General features: G+C 39.3%; 1 protein-coding gene across 1 annotated transcript; it reads left to right on the forward strand.

Annotated features, from left to right (window-relative positions):
- Window positions 1–1,345: 1,345 nt before the first annotated feature.
- Window positions 1,346–22,218, forward strand: LOC308369049 (cytosolic phospholipase A2 gamma-like; the record flags this gene model as incomplete). The annotated part of the gene is made up of 12 exons (XM_080843382.1): window positions 1,346–1,430; window positions 8,406–8,517; window positions 10,686–10,715; window positions 10,922–11,021; window positions 11,252–11,394; window positions 12,232–12,401; window positions 17,207–17,350; window positions 18,648–18,737; window positions 19,514–19,696; window positions 20,483–20,637; window positions 21,021–21,186; window positions 22,046–22,218. The coding sequence occupies 12 exons, from the start codon at window positions 1,346–1,348 to the stop codon at window positions 22,216–22,218; spliced, it is 1,551 nt and encodes a 516-aa protein (XP_080699508.1).
- Window positions 22,219–22,744: the final 526 nt, after the last annotated feature.

The raw sequence follows: 22,744 nt of genomic DNA on the forward strand, positions 1-22,744 counted from the left end.
ACAAAATGAGTGCACTGATTTTTGGCAGAGATGTTCCATGAACCACCACTCAAATTAGCTGGAAGTATGCAAGATTGGATTAACAGCTCATCGCACCTGTCTCTCATTGAAAGGGTAGATTTAAGATTGGAAAAAAAAATTGTTTGCTGCAACATTTTCAATGTCATGGCTCAAAGACACTTTCAGGTAAGAACATTTCCATTACTAAGATGACACTCTAAAGAGGAAGTTTGCAAGGAGTCAATTTAGCCTTAATGTATTTTGAAGATTTCTATAGCATCTACATATTTGCAAGGTGTTAACCTAGCGAGAAGCAAGCTGATGTCCCCTTATGGATGAGGTGTGTCTGTGAAAGATTATTGTCTATCCTACAGTACAAGTTGCTCTAGGGCAGGGGTTCCCAAACTTTTACAGTCCCGTACGCCTTCAGACATTCAATCTCCATCTACGTACCTCCCCGTTTTTTTTCATGTTTGAATTCAATTTTAAAGGATCCACTTGTTGGGATTTCAATGAGGCTCTCCTGTTCAGATGCCTGTACGCAGTCACAGCATAAAAGGGATAACAAATCCAACTGTCCGACTCGTAAGTTTCGCGGAAGTAGGCCGTCGTATGAGCGTCGTATGGTTGCTGCCAATTTCACTGCGTAATGCAGTAAATATGCAAGAGTTCAGGTGCCTGGCTTTAACAAACTTTACCAATTGTACTGTAGTGTCTAAAACGTCATTAAAGCTGACAGGCATTCCCTTGGCAGCAAGAGCCTCTCGATGGATGCTGCAGTGTACCCAAGTGGCGTTGGGAGCAACTGCTTACAGGTGCGTTACCACTCCACTCTGTCTCCCCATCCTTCCTAGGCCTATCTATTTTTAGTATGGGTATACATTAGTTTTTGGGCAATGCGACTTGGTTATTCAGACACTTTAAGATTTCATGTCTATTTAGGTCAGTTTGAAAAAATATATTTATATATACGTATAAAAAAAAAGAATAATATATTTTTGTTCTTTTTTTCGCGAAAATAAAATGTTCTCCCCGCATACCCCCTGAACCACTTCGCGTACCCGTTCCCCAGTTTAGGAACCGATGCTCTAGGGCAAGACACCTTAACCTTCTTCCAAAAAGGAATATACCCTGACTGTTTTCTCTTTACCTTTTCTACTTTTCAATTTGATCTATACATACATAATGTAAACATAATAAACAAAATATCATACACATGTTGACTGGATGACACCAGTGCACAGCACATCTAAAAGACACCAGTGCACACCCAAAGAGTCAGCATGACCTTCCTCAAATCTCAAGAGACACTCAACATCACTGTACACCCAGCACATCTTAAACCATGCCCATGCCCATGCCCATGCCCATGCCCATGCCCATGCCCATGCCCATGCCCATGCCCATGCCCATGCCCATGCCCATTAGACGTCGTCTAATTACAGCAATAATAAAAAAAAATCTTGGTTTTCGAACAGCCTCTTTGTGTTTGAGTTAGCAGAGCATGCAGTGTTAATGATTACATTGTAAAATAACCTTAATTGTAGACGTAAAAAAGCAGAACTGTTTGTGTGGTATAATAATAGAAAATATTCGGCAATAACCGCGAGCTTGGTCATTGTCGTTAGTAATTCATTTCACAACAACAGCCTCTGATCATTAACTGAAAACACACGGGATAAAAACAAACGATTTCTTATTTTATAGTTTGTTGTTGATGATGTAAGGGCCTTGTAACATCATAATAAACCGTTGATAATCTCCACAGCCCCTCCTAGAACCATGCAGGTAGAGGTGAGTCGTACGATCATCAGATTAGAAAGGGCGTGTCTCTCATGAAGTCGTACGAGGTGAATTGGATAACCATGCCGATGCCTTTATGTTGTCTTAGTAGATGATTATCAACTTTCTCAAAGCAAAAGTAGTCATGCTGCACCTGGTGTAGAAACTCTTGCTCCCAAACTTGCCTCTACGGCTCTATGTAATCAACCGTTGAATAAGCTGGAAGTTCTCTAAAGAGAGAGGGAGAGAGAGTGAGAGAGAGGGAGCCAACTCCTTTATCATGAAACCCTTCAGGCTGTTTGTGCCCGGTTCAGTTTCCATCAAAACATATTTTTCAGTTGAAGCCAATTGCTAGCCTTGCACGAAGAGGGTCTAGGCACGCTTCATTAGGGATGGTTTACTGTTGTTCCATCCTAATGGCCGTACACCTCGTTTAATCTTGAAACCATTGGACAAGCCTTTAACAATCAGCCTTGACCACTATGGGATTTTTATACTTTTTACTTCCAATTCCATTCAGGTCTGCAGGGTGCTCTGAACGTTTTAAACTCTTAGCAAAGCTCCTGCCTTAAGTTAAAGCTAGATCCTTTTGAGGCCGGAAGCTCGTCGGCCTGTGTGCCACACTGCAGGCAAGACTGGATACTATTTAGAAGTACACAGATACACATCGCACTGGACCAAATTTGGACAGAATGTTATCAAATACATACAACACTAATTTTGATTTTATCTATACATATAAAACAGATCTACCAACCAATCACGAGTGATTTTTCCTTTCCACACACACACACAAAACTGGTACCACACGCACGCACGCACGCACGCACGCACGCACACACACACACACACACACACACACACACACACACACACACACACACACACACACACACACACACACACACACCTCCCAGCTTCATGACTTGCACTACAAGGACATTTTTTCAGATGAAGTCGCTTAAATACCTGCTGTATCAAACACAACATCACACACTATAGCAAAGATATGACAACAACCAAGCAAAGACACATTTTCAAAAATGTATAAACCTGATTCTGAACATATTTCTTAAGGAGCAATATGTAGTACTGACACCAAGAAGGTACAGCAGTCCAAATTCAAATTAGTGGAGAGAGTTGTGTACCCCTTCCCATGGACGGATAATGAAACCATGGGCCCCTGGGCCTGGACATGTCAAAGTAATAATAAAACAATTGTGGCGCATATATTTTACCAAAAATGTGTTGTATTTTGCGGTCAAATTAGATACTTCGGCTATTGTATTGGGAAAGTAGACAGGTCAAAGTATACTCCGTAACATCCATCTTCGTTGAGGTGTGCACTGCCCTGCCATTGTTTCTGACAATACATGTGACAGGGTAACAGCCTAGTGATCCTTTTCTAAATTGAAACTCATTAAGACCTACTTGAGGGGCAGCTTGGGGCAGGAAAGGCTGAATGGGCTGGATACCCTGTTCATTGAAAAACCAAATCATGCATCACCACTTCAATGTTTAAAGCTTGCAGTTCAGCTTGTAGGTGTGCTGTGCCTCTGGCTGTGGTCAGTCAGCTTGTCAGTCTTGACATTCAGATTTGGCACATAAACTTGCTAAATCGTATAGTCTCGTCACATGATCAAATAGAGACTTCACATTGGACAACAAGATACATATAACCCATCAATCGTCATTGCTAATCACTAAAATAACAAAGAAAATAAGAACTTATTCATTTCATTGAATAGTTTTTTTGATTTGGAATGTCTATAGTGTATGTAGGATAAGCATATGATTTTGTTATAAATTGCTACTTATAGTTTGCCTTTTCAAGAGCATATATAACATTAGACACCGCTTTTATCAGTTCGTCTTTGAACACAATCATATCTGAGAAGTGAAAATGTATTGCAGTACTGGATGGGCCTGTCGATAGACCTATGTAAAATATATCTTTGGCCCGGCTATGGGTCCCGAACACCCCATGGGCCCAGGTGCAGCCGCACCTTCTGCCCCTCCTATAGTTACTCCCCTGTATCTCTGCATATCTGTATATGACAAAAAATAACAAAGAAATTATTGATCAATAAAGATTTTATCGTTTATAAAGATTATGAAGGATACGCATATCATTGTATAAACTTCAGCTCATCGCACTTGGTCGTGTCCTAAGATTTGAAGAAATTAGTTTTCTGCAAAATTTTCAATGTCATGGTTCAAAGACATTTTCAGGTAAGACCATTTCCATTACTAAGAGGTCGCTTTAAAGAGGGAGTTTGCAAGGAGTCAATTCAGCCTTTATGTAAGCTGTGTATGTTATGTCTATAGCATTTATATATTTAGAAGGTGTTAACCTAGCCAGAAGCATGCTGATGTCCCCTTATGGATGAGGTGTGTCTGTGAAAGAGTACCGTCTATCCTACGGGTGCAAGTTGCTCTAGGGCAAGACACCTTAACTGGTTTTCTCCTTACCTTTTCTACTTTTCGATTTGATCTATACATAATGTATACATAATAAACTAAATTGTGCATTGCACAGTACTGATTGCCTGTATTGACTGTTTACAGCTGCTTGAAACGAGGCAGAGTCACTGCAGATAAACTGAACTTCGGGAGGGGAATCTCATGGTTATGTCATGGTTAAATATTGTGAAAGATGATGATGAGGTGTTTGTGAAAGTGTACTGCCCTACAGTGCAAGTTGGTTAAGGGAAACACACCTTAATATTCTTCCCCCTTACAAGTGATTTGTCCTTTTCACACACTGCAAAACAGATTCGGAAGAGAGTCAGCTTTGTCCCCGGACCAGACATGTTTCATACACTGCCAAATGTACTTGAAAAGAAATGAATTTAAATGAATTTAAATACAAGTTACTTTTATAACAATAAGGAACACAACTGAACGGACTAAAGCAAAGACAATATGACAACAACAACAAAACAGACGTATTTATAAAATGTTTTTTAATGATTAATATGAAGCACTGAAACCAAGTTTTGAAAATTTGAGAAGTCAGTATTTAAATGTAGCATGTTTCCCAAATCTCGATAAATAATGTTTATTACATATATAAACAATGACAAACCCAGTCTTAATCTAACTTGCCTAATCTATTTGTATCACTTCCTCATGTCTCTCTCTCTCTCTCTCTCTGTTTATCTATCTATCAATCCTTCTCTACCTCTTAGCTATCAACAATGCTATCTCAACCTTTTTTTTTAAAGTCAAATAAAGCATTGCACAGCCTTAGCCTACAACTAGCACAGTGGCTCACGGGCAGCACGGTGGCTCAGTAGTTAGCACTGTTGACTCACAGCAAGAAGGCCCTGAGTTTTAGTCTACATGTTCTCCCTGTGCCTGCGTTGGTTTCCTCTGGATACTCTGGTTCCCCCATAATCATAAAGACATGCATTGTATAAATATGGGCACAGGGCAGCTGTGGCTACAGATGTAGATTACCACCACTGGTATGACTGTGTCTGAATGATTATTGGACTCTGTAAAGTGACTTTGAGTAATTAGAGAAGTGCTATATAAGATAAATTAAATAATAATAATAAATAACTATTGTGCAATGCATGGTAAACCATTTTCACCATATTGTGCTTAGGCATTGATTTACATGTAGTTGCCGTTTGCATTGGAATACATCTGTCAGAAAGAATACATCTACATCAGAGACTCAAGCTTTCCAACGACTGACTGAGGAACTTCATGTCCCTGGAACAACTTAATGAATGTAGGACCAAGGACAATTGTTTTTGCGGAAATCAGAGTGACCATTGATCTCTAAAGCTCTCTGTGATGGAAATACACCATATGTGGGAACTTTGAGCACTTCAGGTTGGATTGGATCCAAGAGATTGAATCTTTATTGCAATAAGCAAAACAAAGGTGTGATTTTCTTTGGAAGACATTCAGTACATAATGTAATTTGAAAAGATTCCTGTGCATGTTACACCATATCAAAATAATAACAAACCGTTGACAACCCATGTGCAGCCAACTTCTTTATTATGAAACACTGTTTGTGTTTTAATTTCCAAAGAACTTTGAAGTTCAGTGAGATGTGGGAGAACAGATTTTTTTGTTTCCTTTGAAGTGTGAGAACCTTTTAATGGCATGGTTAAAGATTGTGAAAGATGATGGTGAGGTGTTTGTGAATGTAACCTGTCCTTATGTGCAAGTTGGTTGAGGACAAAAACACACCTTATTCTTCCACCTTAAAAGGAAAAAATAACAAAAACAAATATATCCTGCCTGTTTTTCTTTTCAACTTTTTTAACTTTTCGATTTTATCTATACATATAAAACAGATCTACCAACCAATCACGAGTGATTCTTCCCTTTTACACACTGTAAAACGTATTCGGAAGAGAGTCAGCTTGGTCCCCGGTCCAGATATGTTTCATACACTGCCAAATGTACTTGAAAAGTTACTTTCACAACAATAAAGAACACAACTGAATGCTTTTAACCCAAGTGTTTAAAGTGTAGTGCCACACCACACCACCATGTACGTATATACGTATATGTCCAACTCCAGCAGTCAGCTTCTGTTCCAGCACAAACATAATGCACACCGGCCTTTTCAGGCATGTCCAGCTCTTCCTGTTTCCAACTCCATCTTGTTTCCAGGAGGTAACCTGGTACCCTGCTGCCAGAGGCTACAGAGCTAAGTCTTGGTGGGCAAGACTTCCTCTTTCAATAAAATGGCTACTGGGTACACTGAAGAATGTCTCAACTGTGCTAACACAGACATATTATATACTTTGTTTGTTAACATTACAATTGAAGTTTCATCAGGAATAACATTTTCTGAACAGTCCAGCATATTTAAGCCGTTTAACATTTCATCATGGGTGTTTTCAAGGGTAGAGAAAGCAGCGTCTCTTTCATATAAATATGGTCCCAGTGACTGCAGAGATGGGACACAAACTTTACCAGCTATTTGGCCTTGGTTTGGTGTTGTTTACTTTGTATTTGAATACTTTTATACTGTATGAAAGAATATGGGAGAACAAGTTTGTGATTTCCTTTGGAATGTGAGAATTCCAAAGGAAAGGGGCGCGGCGGGGGCTTTTGAGCAGTGTCATGGGAGAAGGCGTTTGCAAGGGTTGCATGCATCTCTGTGTGAGTGAGCACTGTGCAGAAACGTTTGCAACTCTCAAAGCAGACAATAGCAAATTACTCTGGAAGCCAGTCACTTCTGATGTTATCATTCACCAAAGAACTTTGCGTTTTAGTGACATAGGGGAAAACAGCTTTGTGGTTTCCTTTGGCAGTTGAGAACTTTTCAATGTCATGGGTGAGGCAGTTTGCAAGGAGTCAATTCAGCCTTCATGTATTTTGAAGGTGTTATTATAGCTCTACATATTGGCAAGGTGTCAACCTAGCCAGAAGCAAGCTGATGTCCCGTTGTGGATGAGGTGTGATTGTGAAAGATGAGGATTAGGTGTTTGTAAAATAGTATTGCCTATCCTACAGTGCAAGTTGGCCGAGGGTAACACACATTTACATTCTTCCCCCTTAACAGATATGTTTTTATGAAATTCAAAACTGGAAATTCATTTAAATACAAGTTACTTTATAACAAACACAGCTGAACGCACTAAAGCAAAGACAATTATGACATCAACAACAAAACAGATATATAGCACTGACACCAAGTAAAAATTGTGAAACCAGTATTTTAATGTAACATGTTTCCTCAATCTCTGATGACATATTATGGCCATTTTATGATTTAGTACAGCGATTGTAAAAAAAATAATGTTTTAAATTCAGAATGTGATGGTCCTATTTTTAATGGCACACTAATGCATGAAATATTTTAATTTGTTATCTACCAATCACACACGTATTGTAATAAGAAATATTTGTACTCTTTACACACCTGCAACTCTTGAACTCTTGTGCCTCCTGATGTTAAGTCTTATATCACTTCTTTTTAGATTTTCTGTTGTGATGCTTTTATTATTTAATGTTTTAAAGTGTATTAAAGTGTAGATCCACACCACACCACCAGGAGATCTGTGTGTTCTGTGTGCCATTTCTATCTGTGTGTTCTCAGTGATAAGGATTGGGGTATTTTGGTTATGGCTCGAAGGCCATAGGTACATGTCCTGCATCAGTTGGTAACTGTTCTATATCACACGTTAGAGTCATGAACACCTATAGATTATCTACAGCTGCTCAGATTATAAACAAACTATCTGTTAGAACTCTGTAAACTACATCCTTATGGTTTAGGTTAGGTACTGGGATAGGTTAAGGTGATCTTTATTGAACAATCACAAAGACTTCCTTTGAATTTCAACAAACCATCTGTAACGTTTTTGCAGGCAGACTATCCAAATAAACTGTCACCAAATTATCGTAGAGAATATGAAAATAATAAATTACCATAATAACTATAACGTTGCTTTGCAAAAACTGTCATTTCTCTCAGGTAATGCATGCCTCATTTCACATTGCTTCAGTAAATAAAAAGATAATTGACTATCTGTCACGCACACACTTTTCCAAGAACTGACAGCTACATACACCCACTTCATTGCTTTGTATCAGGACCAACCAGTTTGCATCTGAAATTTGTTTCCTGTTTCTCTGTATAAAAGCTCAACTCAACATTACTGATGAACCAATATTTCAGTTCCTGGTGTTGCGTATCAGAAAAGAGTTTACACAACCAGACTTTGTGTCTATCACAGACTTGGGATTTCGAAAAAGGTGAGCATCAGAGGCTGTATAAATTTGCCAACCAAGTCTTGTACTAAGGGTAGGGTAACTGCTCTCTCAGGTAGCAGAGGTATGAAATAGATTTTGTAATTGTTGCTATCACTAAATGATTATTGTGGTTGAAAATATGTAACTCAATAATCTCTGTGTAATAAACAGTATAGGTACAGCATTAACAATCAGTATAATCACAAGGATAATAATGATAATAAGCTGTTAAAACTACTGAACTATTGCGAACAAATTGGTGGTGAAAAAACTGAAGATTGTGAGATTCAATACTGCATTGCAAAATTGAGTTGAAATATCTTAAACCAATACAATATATGCTTGTTTTTTTCTGAGGGGATATTTCTTCTAGCCAGGCATTTTTGTTTGTAAGTGCATTTCACACGCTGGTGCGGAACGGGTGTGTGTGTGTGTGTGTATTTGAAAGTGTTGAATTTAACTCACAATCTGTCGAAATAGAGTGTGTTTTGTTCACAGTGGAGGAGTAGTTTGAGCATTTGTGGTCCTGTTTGATGGTGGAAAACTGAAGAAGGTGTGATTTATTTGTGCACTGCAAAAGTTTAAGATTTAGTGGGATGAAGAATTTGGATCAAGACAATGTTTGCTTGTTTTGTGTGATGGAATATTTCTTGCCAGGCATTTATTTTGTGTGTAAGAACTTTTCACTTGCCCCAAGCGTTTCAATTAATAGGGCATTATAACTTGTTGCTAAAACTTTATGACAAGCTATGTGTGAAGGCTGTTTGATCATCACTGATAAGTGCAGAACTGCATTGTCAGAGAGAGAATTATTGACAAATTAACTTGTTTTCAGTCTGGCCTGGTTTTAAGATATATTTGGGTTCTTTGAGGATATTGGTACGTATTTTAAAGTACTTTAAGTATTAAGGGGATTATTTTTGTCTTGCTATTGAAAACAAAGTTTTTTGCAGTGTGTAAATGTGGACCAATGCTGAAGCGAAGAGTGAGTGGGGTGTCTGCATGATAGGTTCAGACAGCCTGCATTAAACCCTAGGGAGAAGTGGGTCTTGAAGTGAGAACCCGTGTTCTCCACCAGGAACCCGCTTCCAGTAAGGCCTTGATACGGGTAGATTCTCAGGTAGAAGCTTGATTGGCCTGATGAAGGTGAAAGCCTGTGCGTCATCCGCCTTATTGAGTCGCTCTGAGAGGACCAAGTTGGTACATGTGGGCCGTTGTAACCATAGACATAAGCATACAATACAACGTATTCTTTGTCTATGGTTGTAACCTGAATAAGGTTTCTGGTGAGTGCAAGAACTTCTTGGCCACGTAGGTGAAAACACCAGTTAACCTTAATCTGACTGACAAAATATACATGTGCATCTGGTGAGAAAGCCATCCACGGCGAGTGCAAGAACTCCTTGGTCGAAAGACTGCCGCGCAGAGGGCACACCAGAGAGCCTGAATTTAACATCACAAAAGATGTTAGAAGCCCACCGCTAGAATAAGATAACATCACAGAGGATGATTAAATCCTCACCCTAAGAGTAAGAGAGTGGGGGAGAGAGAGTGTGAGGGAGAGCATGAATGGTTCGTCTGTGATTTATGATCCATAAGGGAAACAATTTTGATTGTGTGTGAGGCAAAAGAAAAATAGAAAAAGGGAGAATTCTCAAAAGTAAACTAGAATATGCATTTTCTGAAGGAAATACCAGTGCATGAAGTGCAAAAGTTAAGAAAGGAAAGAAGAGTGAACAAGAGTGAAAGAAGAAAGTAAAGAAGAGTGAACCAGAGTGAAAGAAGAAAGGAAAGAAGAGTGAACAAGAGTGGTTATGGATAAAGACAGTAAAGAGAAAGTGAAGAATGAAAATACCAAAAGAAGGAGAGAAAATGAGTGAAGCAGAGGGATCGAGTGTGAGAAAGAGGAGTTGGAGAGGGATAGAAAAAGAACAAGTAGAGCTAAGGTTACTGAGGTAGCAGAGGGATATAAATAGATTTAGCAGTTGTTGTTGTCACAAAATGATTATGTTGTCCAATGGGTGGTAGAGGTAACAATGAAAAATTTAAATATGTTCCTGTTTTGGAATCATTTAAGGCATTTTGGTGTATAAAATGAAGAGGCATAGTCCATACCCTAATTACCAGTCATTGGTCAGTGATACTGATTCCTGATACTTTTCTCCTTCTAGCTGTTCTGCAGAAATGGATGTGAAGATCAGGTATGTCACAACAAGGGTTACTTACCTTTTGATATTTATTTGATACTTAATAATCATACATTGTGTTCAGTTCTTTTACTCTTTTCTTTTCCACTTTCCCAAAGTCTGAGATCTGATGGACACAAGTATGACAATGTTGCATGGTCTTAATCTGATATACCATCTACACATTAAAACTCTAACCTCCACAACTCTTACTCTTTAAGACAAGACAACCTCTGTGACGGTGAGAAACAGTTCACTATGGCAAGACAGAAGATTGTGCAGAAAGCTCTGGGGGAACATGGCATTCCCGTTCCTAATATGGTGAGCAGCTCTGCAAGAAGTTTGCATTCAATGTTTATATAGATTCTTCAGGGTCTTAAAGTCCTGAGAATATTGTTATTTTCTCTTGGTGGCCTTTACAAGTGAAATGGCATTTCTTCTGTCACAATTACTATATTTTATACCAATCATAATAAGGTCATTTAGAGAGAATAACACAAATACATAGTTTATGAATTCTGTTCCAATATTGTTTGGGATTTTTTTCTCAGAAAAACCTCCCTCGTGTGGCATTGTTGGGTTCCGGTGGGGGACAAAGAGCCGATGTCGGCTTCCTAGGTGTTATGAAGCAGTTGTCTGAGGAAAATTTCCTGGATTGCTCCTACTATGTGGCCGGAGTGTCTGGATCCACATGGTCAGTATCTGTTTATGGTTATGGCATTTCGCAGAGGCTTTTGTCCAAAGTGTCAAACAAGAAACACATTTGTTTTAATTACAAGCCAGAAGTAAAGCATAATACATTATACAACATAATAGGCGACACTACATGATATTTAAACTTAATATCATATCAAAGGCACCCAGTGCAACTTTCGAGGCTTAAAAATAAACATTCAATTTTTAATCTTTTTTACACGTAGTAAGTTTCAATAATTCCATACCATTACATACCGACATTCAAGCAGCAAAGATGAGACGTCGTTGTGTGGTGAGAACTGATAGAAAATCGATAACAACAACAATCGCCGCCATTTTCTTTATTTTTTGTAACCTACAATAAATAAAGCAGGCTTCCAGTCAATGGAAAAATGGCTTCTCCCCACCGGCGATTGTTGTTGTTTACGATTTTCTATCAGTTCTCACCACACAACGACGTCTCATCTTTGCCCCTTGAATGTCGATATGTAATGGTATGGAGTTATTGAAACTTACTACGTGTAAAAAAGACTAGAAATTGAAAGTTTATTTTTCATTGAATGTTTACATAAAGTTGCACTGGGTGCCTTTAAAGTGATTACTATACCTATTTCAACAACAACAGCAACCTCTGGCAACCTTATTGTAATATTGGTCTGTGTGATAATCAGGTTTCTCTGACCTGTTACCTGTAGTGGTTCTTAATGGACTAATCCCGTTCCCCTATAATTGGTTGCAGTCACACATGTTGCTTCCAGACCCCAGGTGTTCACAGCGGCTGCTTTACCATGAATCTCATGTTCTCAATCAGGATATACTGTAATGTATTACACAGGTGTATGTCCTCACTGTACCAAACCTCCACATGGTCAGAGAACGCAGGGAAGGCTATAAGAGAAGCACTGTTGAACATGACGGAGGGGACAGGGCCGTCCTTTTCCGAGGGCGTGCAGTGGCTCAGGGGGAGAGATGAGGATGGGAATCTTTCCCTCTCCGATGCCTGGGGTGTGATTACTTGCAGAATGAAGGGTGCATCTGTGAGTATAAAAATACTACAAATGTTTTCAAAATGACCCAACACAGTAAAAAAAAAACCTTATTGACAGCAAAGGCTCCATTGCAGCAATTCAGCAATTAACAGCAATAAGGCTACCATTTTCCCTCTTTGCCTTATTCCTACTGTCCTTTGCCCTCTTATCTTCAATCGTATTGGCTGTTGTCATGGGTGATCATCTCAGCCCTACCAAAACTATCAAACCATAAAGATAGCGGAAAAGTCTTTGCCGTAGGCCCCCCTGCGCAACCAGGCAAATGGCAAGATCTCAGGCCACTGCCACACTAACCCGATTTTCATACTAATCGTGACGGAACCTTGACAAACTGGCCTCCCGGCCAGACAAATCTGCCATTTGGAGCGTCTCTTACCGCCGAGGTTAGAATCCGCTCTCCAGAGTGGGAAGGTTGCAATCTACCCTGCTATCAGAGCCTGTCTGACCGCAAATCGGGTTTGAATCCGCGAATCTGATGACGTAATTATCCCACGTGAACGCTGGAAGCTGTCAAGTAGTCACGTTCATCTTCCCAATCGCAATAAAAACAAAAAAGATGTAAGTCTTCTGTTCTGTTTATGGCTGGCAAACAACAATCTAAGAAGGGCATGTATTATTCAGTTACCAAAGTAGTCTTCTTTATGGGGACTAATTAGCACTGCACTGAATTACATTAACATGCAGGCATGAAAACGGGTAAGGGGTGAAAAAGGTGAGGAGGATATTACCCCTCTGGGGGGCTCCGGGGGCGTGCCCCCCCTGTAAGTAAAATTTAAATATTCCATATTTTAAAGCGTCAATCTGATGCAGTTTGAGATGCTTATTTTCCAACCTGGGGAGAGCTGGAAACTTAGCTTCAGCCATGAGTCAAAAAATATTTTGGCCTCCTTACTTAGTATTATGCAAGCCATTTCATGCCAGCCTGTCACTGGGTCTATCATTTACAGTATATGAGGCACAATGTGGTAAGGGCACCACAAATGGCTTAATGCATAGCCCCCATGAGAGATGCCGTAACTTAACTTGTCTACTCTTCCATCATGATTGACAGCCAATACAATGTTATGTAATTCAGATTTCAATACATTTTATTGGCGAGGCCCTTCGCGTTAATATTTCCATGCACTCGCATCATCCAGTTATTCAACATAATAAATCAGCGGCGAAAAAAACAATACAATCATATATTCTTTAGAAGTACTAAATGATGCAAAATGTAAGGATCTCTTTTCATTTATGGAATTCTTGTCAAGAAAATATGATTCTATTGTTTTTTTCGCCGCTGATTTATTATGTTGAATAACTGGATGTATATATTTAAATATATGTTAAGCTCCTATTAAAGTATCCATCTATCTACTTCCAGTGGCACTTGCTCTTGACTGCTTTGCCTCATAGCTTGGCGACTTGGCCTTTTTGAGCAGAGCATCACTGAAGCCTTCCATGTGACAAGAGTCCCCTTTGCAGCCATGCTCACCTTTCTTGTCACCAAAGTGCTTATCATGTCAGTGCTCAGGGTTGCACTGTATTGGGTCTTGTTTATGGTAACGAGACTGAAAATGGTCATCTGACCTGGCTGGCTGAAATAGTAGGAATTATTTGCTACGTTAACAGTCTGTAGTCAAACACCTTTGCAATGGTCACTTTGCCCCAACAGAGCGATTCAAAGTTAGAACAGGGAGTCTCCGTGGCGTTTGAGTTAATGTAGCTAAATTATCTTACTCCATCAGTTATTCACACCGTAGCCGTCTCGTAACCAGGCTAATCACATCATTGCTAACTTTTTCATACTTGTATCTGAAGGTTATGCCCCTTGAAATGAATCATCCCGTTAAGTTACCGAACACATGTTTTAACGTTTTATATGCTAACATTACGGTCACACAAAAAAAATGCGTCCAGCAGGGATTCCAAAATTGTCCGGGATTTTGCCTCGTCGGATATTATTGTTTCTCTGGGTCTTTCACAAATGAGTTATTACGTCTTTACACGTTTTGGAAAGGGTATCACTTACGTTCCACCTTCTTGCGCGAGCTCTGTCATTGGTCAAACTTTCCCAGTGTTGACAGATATAATTCATTATCCTCCAAATACGATCATTTTGAGCCTTTGATATGATACGCAATTTACAATCTGGCAACACTGAGCACCTTGCCGCCGCCAGCACTAGTTCAGTACAAATGTACATGTCATCTGAATATGAAAAATATGTCAAACCCCCCCCCCCCCCCCCCCCCCCCCCCCAAAAAACAAAACTCATCGAATCTACACGATTCACGTAGGTCACCTATTTTGTTTTCAAAACGGCGAATTTCGCTGAAAGGTGAGTGATTCTCATGCCTGAACATGGGTTATTGCTACACAATAACAATTACACAACTAATATTACTAGATACATATAATAGTGGACATTACACTAGGCAACATGGATCTCATTCATATCTCATCCAGTCGAAATCTTAACAGGATTGAACACATCTTTATTACAGCGTATCAACATAAGAACAGAACATAGCTAAATCTCCGCTTAGCATGCTAATCACTACTAATAGCACTAGAAGGTAGCCCAAAATGTGGTATTTAATACACGATCTATCACAGTAGCAACTTCATGAAAACCCTTACTTTCATTAGGTATGCACATAATGCATCACATACAGGTCGAACAATGATGATTTAAGCATTGGAAATGTATAAGGCACAGTCTGGTCAACTACTTGGCGACAAACTGAACTGTCACTAACTTAACTAGTTGTAACTTGTCGTCGTCTTCTTCTCAGAGTCTTCTTCTCCGTTTCCGCTAGCACCCTTCACAGTGCCACCAACAGGCCTTGCATATGTACTACAGCAGATTCACCAGTTTCAATGGGCGTGTGTGGCCGCAGCACAGCGCAGCACAGCTTTGTCTGGCCGCGATTGACTAAACCCGAATCCGTTCCGGTCAGTTTGTTTCTCAGGTTAGTGTGGCAGAGGCCTCAGATCCTGCCGACAGGATCATTAAGGCTTGAGGTGCTTGAGATAAAGCATGAGATAAGGCTTTTCGGGTTGCTATGGCATTTAACGACCACCGTACTCCCAAATGTAAAGAGGAGGCTATTCAGCTGGTTCTTATTCAGAAACTAGATGCCACTAATAACTACACAGTGTTTCCTTAAATCATTCGAAAATGTACTAGAAATAGCAACAGAACTTGGAGTAAATAACCATGTTGACGTAACCCTTATGCTCTGTGTAGACCTGACGTGCAAAAGTTAGCATGCAAACCAGTTAGCCCTAGCCCGGCCTCTCTTACAATACCACCTTGTACCTCAAGACTAAAAAATATAAACGGCAAAGGAAACTAGATGCTGTCACTGGCATGAGGTTCTGATCAATAAAATCCCATTTTAGAGGCTAAGATAAAGGCAGTTAAAGCGTTCATTAGTGGAGATTTCTTTTGAACTACAGAGCCTCTATTCATTTTCAGAGTGCTGGACTGAATTTACAAATTGACCCAGGTAAGCGTGGCAATCATATAGTTCGTATAAACAAATAGCTCAATAACAAACCCATCGGTTAACATCATGGTTAGACATTGCTAAAAATGGCTCAAAAAATTGAGAATTAGTCGGTCTATTCACTTTGTCGAAGTTAATACAATATGTAATATGAATTCATGTTGATGGAGACACTTAAAAGGGACGTCCCTCGGACGTTAACAGGACATTTGTGACGTCCCTGATTGGTCCCCCATAATGATCTCTTGCGGACATTACTAAGACGTTGATGACGTTCATAGCAAGTCTACGTTTGGTCCTTCTGCGACGTCCGGAATGAGCCATAAATCAGACTTTTAAGAAATGGTCCCTGTCGGTAGATGAAGCGTAGACCCCTAGACGATCGGCCTACCGGATGCAATTGTAGAATGTTGATAGGTTAAAACTAGTGCAGCCTTCAGCCAACACCTTCTTAGCCAAACCAGAGATTTATTTTTAATAAATGATCTCTAGCCAAGCCTCTTTTTTTACTTCTTTGAAAGGAGAGTAATCAGCTTGATCACTGACAGCTAGTCCTTTAAATCACACTATACTTTATGATCATATTTGATAAGAGATGCGATTAAACCAGTTGTAGAAGTTGTGTATCTGTAAAATATATGTGTGCCTGTGCAGAAAAGTACAGATGACAATAACATCTTGAAATATCTGTTATAAGAGTAAATGAAGGAACCTAAGGGTCATTCAGTAGTATTTCACATTTTGCTCATAAACATGTCCTGTTATTATATGCATAGCAGTAGTTTATGAACTCAATAGGGAAATGGAATTTTATGAAGAGGTAGACAAGTTCTGATGTTCAAAGATGAATATAACATGATCTATTCTAATTCTGTATCCATCAGCTAGAGACAAGGCCTTTGACAGATGACAAAGATAAACATGGAGCCAATCCATACCCTCTCTACAGCACCATTGAAAAGCATTGCCTTGCCGATCCTGCCGTACTAGAAGGTCCAACACCATAATGCACACACATACTGTAATATCAACTACCGGCACAACATACTGTGCACACTGATTGTCATTATTAGATGGGCATACTGAAACAACATCTGATACAACATCAACTCAAAAGGAACTTGAGCTTTGGGCTAATGAGCATCATGTACACTGTCCACTGATACCAGCACATTTGTATGAAACATATTATAACAGGGATTCACTTTGTAGTTCTGTGCTCCAGCCCTTGCAGTTTCTAAACTGCAAAACTCTTCTGTATTAGATTTGTGGTTTGAGTTCAGTCCCCATGAGTCTGGATTCCTACAGCGCGGGGCTTATGTGGATACATCACTGATGAACAAAAACTTTGATGGAGGATATGTGAAACCTCCCCAGAAGAAACAAGTGGACATGGTTCAACTGCAAGGTATCTGTTATCACACCCTAACACAGGATAGGTGCTAGTAAAAATGGGGAGGCAACTGTTGTTCTAATGTAGAGCCAGGGTGCGATTTGCCGGGGGGGATGGGGGGGATTTACCCCCCCTCTGGTTTTTACATCCCCACCTCAGCTGGATGAATTTCATACATGGGGGGGATAACCCTCAATTATTAAAAAAACAATGAAAAAACAGACAGGTTGTGACAGCGCATAATTGGCTGGCTTTGCTAATTTCTGTGTATAGGCTACTGTACAATGAATATGAAAATATTTGTTCACTGAATAGCGAGTTCTGTCCAAAACAGTTGCGTTTCAGTTTCAAAGTTTCAGTTTCGGTTTCAGTATTTCAACGTGAATGAGAGGGAGCACAAGAACTGAGCGTCTAGCAGCGATCATCATATCATAGACAAATATGATGCATGTATATGAAGAGAATTAGGCCTATGTATTGCTTGTTTTTTTTTTCACAATAAAAAAAAAAAAAAAAACATCCCCCCCTCTGGTTTTTGGACAAATCGCACCCTGTGTAGAGCTATTGACTAGACCTCACACTTTAGAAAGGGGAGCTCTTACAGCTAAACTTTACCCTCTTAAGACTGCAGTTTGGTAGTATCAACAAACTGCAACCCCCCTATGACATCAGAAACTGAACATAACCTTTCTTTAAGAAGAAATGGTAAGTGCTTGTAGTTAAATGCCTACCTAAAAATAATGGTTTGTGGCAAGATAGGGTCAATGTTTTAGCCAGCCCTGAGTTTGGGCTTTTCTTTAAGATGTGTCCCAAGCAATGTTTTTTTGCAAGATGATCAGTAGATTTAACTCACATGAGACTTATTACTGATATAGCTAGAATAGAGCTAGGGCCAGTATCTTCTTTGCCTTCTTGTCTGTTCAGCATTTCTGTATGATCATGCTAAACAGTAATTTGGCATTCAGATTGTCTCAGCTAGGGTAATGTACATGATACAAGCAAAGACATGTCTTTTCTGATTTGAATAACATCCTTACGGCCATCAATTACTATTCTTAGATAGATGATTGTCTTGGCCTCTGAGCCTTTGCTTGATCTGCTTGAGTTAGCTGATGGATGCATGCTCAACGCCCAAGTCATATTTGCTTCATTTGTTTGCTTGTGACGCAAACAAAATTGAATATGAACTGCCAATCTGAATAAGAGTAATTTGTATCCCTTAGGTAAACATGCCCTTAGGCCACCCAACATGATGACCTAACCCCTTAACCATTAATATCTAGTCACATACGTATAACCCTGATTTGTGCAGGAATGTGTGGATGCGCTATGGGAGATTTTGGCAAAATCCTAGAATTTATCAAGGATGCTATCTGGAACTGGTTCCGCTCAGTTGAACTTGGTAAGTTACTTTATCAGTTTAACACTTGTATCTTCAGTATAATACTTTAAACTTTCAACACAGCTAATTTTATGTAATTGAAGTTCAATATCTTTTTAGTAGGACCTGCATGATTCATGAATTATACAATGATTCTGCTCAATTTTTCGCCTTTGAACCTTCTCACACACCTGACCTGAATTAGCACATTATGTTTTTACCAAATAATAATAATATATATTTTTGTATTTTACAGAGACACGCGGTGCTGAACGCAAGTCAGGTAAACTGCTTTTATGTCTACATACACTTTATGTAACAGCTTTTGAAAACGTGATTTATTAATACCAGGTTGGTCAGCAAAAAATATAATATTTTTGTTTTTGTGTGTCTGTGTGTTTATTCGCATGTGTGTGTGTGTGTTTTTTTACTTAAAGGAAAGACTGATGTTGTATTTATATTGGCTGACTTGGTGGAGAGTTATGCAGACACTGAGCACAGCTTCACTGAGTTGGAACGGCTGAAAGTTCTCCTGGGAGGTACAGGATTTTGAGTTTCACAAATCTTCCAATCTAAAATGCCTTAACAGCTTAAGCCTGCGTCCTGTTCACTCGCAAAAAGCAATGGTAGTATTCAGAACAACTCATTATATATATTCTATTACAAAACATATTTTGTTTTAGTAATAGAATATGCATGAATGCCGAATGGGATCATCCGGTTTTGTTTTGTTTTGACCTGAAGGCATTTATTTTTTATCTGTGGTTATGGGTGATGGACTTTTGTGTGCCTTCTAGATTACTACCAAGTCTTCAGCCCCTCACTCAAGGGAGTGGATCATGAGAGGTGGACAAACATGACTGATCAAGACAAAAAGAAATGTGTGGAAATCATCTATGAAGAACTTGCAGCTTCAGCAGACGAGTGGGGTCAAGGCCCCTTGGACATGCCCGAGTCTGTTGGCTCATGGTGGGGTGATGGTAAGGGACGAAGTTTAAACTTTCTGTCAGCAGCTAATGCTCGAAGGTTGGCCTAAAGTATTTTACCCTTAAACACTCTTTAAGCATTTAAAGCAGACCATGAGGCACTGTGCTACTTTTTGAGGCATGTTTTATGGGCAATTAGTTTCGGTATCATCTTAAAATTTATTTTGATGATATAAGGTCTTGTGATGGACAAATGAACACAATTGTTGTTCCCGCTTACAGAATCCGTTGAATAAATGCCAGAAAAGAACATTGTTAGCTATTTCACTAGACACCATTAGCGTGTAAGCCAGCTTTTATCAATGACAATTTCTGTCATAGGTCTTTGCAAGGTTGTATATAGCTTTCAGGTATTGAACTCCCTAGTTTAAGACCAAACATGGTAAATATTGGTGCTTACTTGACTTGTTTTAGTTGAGTTTCACAACAGGGGTGGGATGGTTTGTATCAGGGTAGTGTTTGGGGTAGCAAGAATGTGTGTTTGCCTTTGACACCTGAACACCACCACTGATTACATGTAATATTGAAATAATGAAGTGTGAAACTGGAGGCTGCCATTTGCAAATACTGACACTAATGTATTTCCTTTTCAGTGTGGTGGCTCTTCACACATATTGTACCAAAGTTTTTTGGCTGGAACTTTGGAACTATGCCTAATATCCTCAACCATTTCCAAGGTGACTGAACTTTGAATAGAAAAGTTTGGAAAGTGCAAAAAAAAAAAAAAAACGGAATCTTCATTAAAATAATTTCCCTCATGTTACGTAATTGTTGCTATAGATCCTGCCATACCTGTGGACATGACCCTGAATGAAGAGATGCATCTGATAGATGCCGGACTCTACCTAAACTCACCATATCCTTCAGCCATGAGACACGCCAGACAAATAGATCTCATCATATCCTTTGATTTCAGTGACGGAGACCCTTTTATGGTGAAGGCACCGAGTCGTACGCAAATTTGCTTTTGAATCAAATAGATAGTTAGTAAGTCTTTTGTCTTTTGTCATGATTTATTTAAATCAGAATTCCATGTTGTGAATCTGTGATATAATGGAATAAATGCAGCTCTTGCACAAATAAGTAGGAATCACTCAAAACCACATTGCATTTAGGTTAAGGTCATCTCAATACCATATTATTGCCTGTTATAGCAGTCGACTGACACCCTATTTGCATGTTGACTATACATTTCAAATAATTACGCAATAGATGTTTAATTCGCTGAGTCAACCTTGATTTGATACAATACTTTACCTGCCATGTTACTGTAGTAACACAACATGTACTACTGTGTGCTGTGGTGTCCCATATTCAGACTCTGAAGGTGGCCAGTGAGTATGCAGCCGCCACAGGCCATCCCTTCCCCAAAGTGGACTTTACGAAACTGGACCCTAATCAGCCAAGGTCCTACTATGTCTTTGAGGAAAAGGGCAAACCAACTGTTATTCACTTTCCCCTCTTCAACATGGATAACTGCAAAGGTAAGTGACTTTCTGTGTGTTTAACTGAGGAATAAACACAAAGCAGTTCAAAGCTATAGTCACACTGTATCAACTCCAAATCACACACAAATCACCTATCCAAGAAGGTTCTTTCCGACAGCAACATTTGGTTTGTTTGTCCTTTTATAGTATGTACTGTAACTGGTCACAAAGGAACAATATTAAAACAAATAAAGAATTATGCCTGCCAATCAGTTGGGTTACTGAATTGTTGTGGTCTTAATGAAATTAATATACTTGGCTCTGTTACGTTGTGACTGAGTATAACATACTGTCAGACTACAACAATTCTACACTTCAACTGGGTGTAATCAACACAATGACCATAAACACATAACAATGATGTCAGCATCACTTACATGTGTAGCGCTCGCTAGCTCCCCTGCATACAGTATATTATCAGAGTGCTCCCCAAGATCTTTAATTATTTTTAAACATCCCTTTGTTAGAATATAAAAGGCTTAAATTCGATGAACTTGAGATATGTAATGATTAATGAGTACAGTGTACAGTGACTGAACACATAACAATGCAATGTTGTAATTTACAGTGCCACACTTAGTGTTGGAAATACAAAAAATACGCGGGCTGGTGTGAACGTATAGCCTAATTGTCCATCGCTACAATTCTCTTCCTCTATACCAACATTTTATCTGTTCTTCTTCTCTCTTCTATGCACTCATCTCCATCACAGGGATTTCTGCAAATGCTACTTTAGTTTGTACCTCTTGGTCTACCTCATGCTTTCCTCTTGGCCTTTTCACCATGACTTTCACTCTCTGGTTCGTTCCACACCCATTTTCCTTATACTGTCATTCCTCCCTGTCTCAACCTACAGATCAAGAAACCATTGAAATGGAAAAGGAGGAATACACAACCTTCCAACGGGCCTACCCAGACCCAGCAAAGATTGATCACTTGGCACATCTGGCAGGACTAAATGTGAGCATGAACAAACATCACATCCTGGAAGAGATAAGAAAAGCTGTGCAGCGATGCAGTGGCCAATGAAAATGCCCATAAGGGCCTCTCAGGGGTTAACCACTTGGGCTCGAAACATGCTTTTAAACAACAGGCTGATTTCGTTGCTTAAAAGAGAAAAATAAGAGAACTACCCTGTTCACACTGGTCTTTAACAAATGTAACAAATACTTATTTACATACCGTACACTGTTTTTTTTACTGAACTTCTAGCATAATGATAATAGAAAAGTAGTCTTAGTGGGTCTTAGGTGTTAGTTGGAACTTAGTTTGAGTTAAAAAAAAAAATTAATCACATATTTCACATATTTCTCTCTCACATATTTCTCATATTCGACATGATATGTAATAACATGCTGATATGAAGGAACACTGCATGGAATCAGGACTGCCTCTAATGCAGTCTCAGAGGGTCCTGGTTGAGATGTGATTTTGGCCTTGAAAATCTTTTGTTGGTGGTCTCTGTCAGATCAATATTTCCCCCAATAATCACACTGCATTTTAATAAAAGAATATCCAGATTATTTTGCTGGTCTGAAATACTTGAGTTTGTATT

Source organism: Sprattus sprattus (genome assembly GCF_963457725.1).
Source record: "Sprattus sprattus genome assembly, chromosome: 1".
Taxonomy (NCBI): domain Eukaryota; kingdom Metazoa; phylum Chordata; class Actinopteri; order Clupeiformes; family Clupeidae; genus Sprattus; species Sprattus sprattus.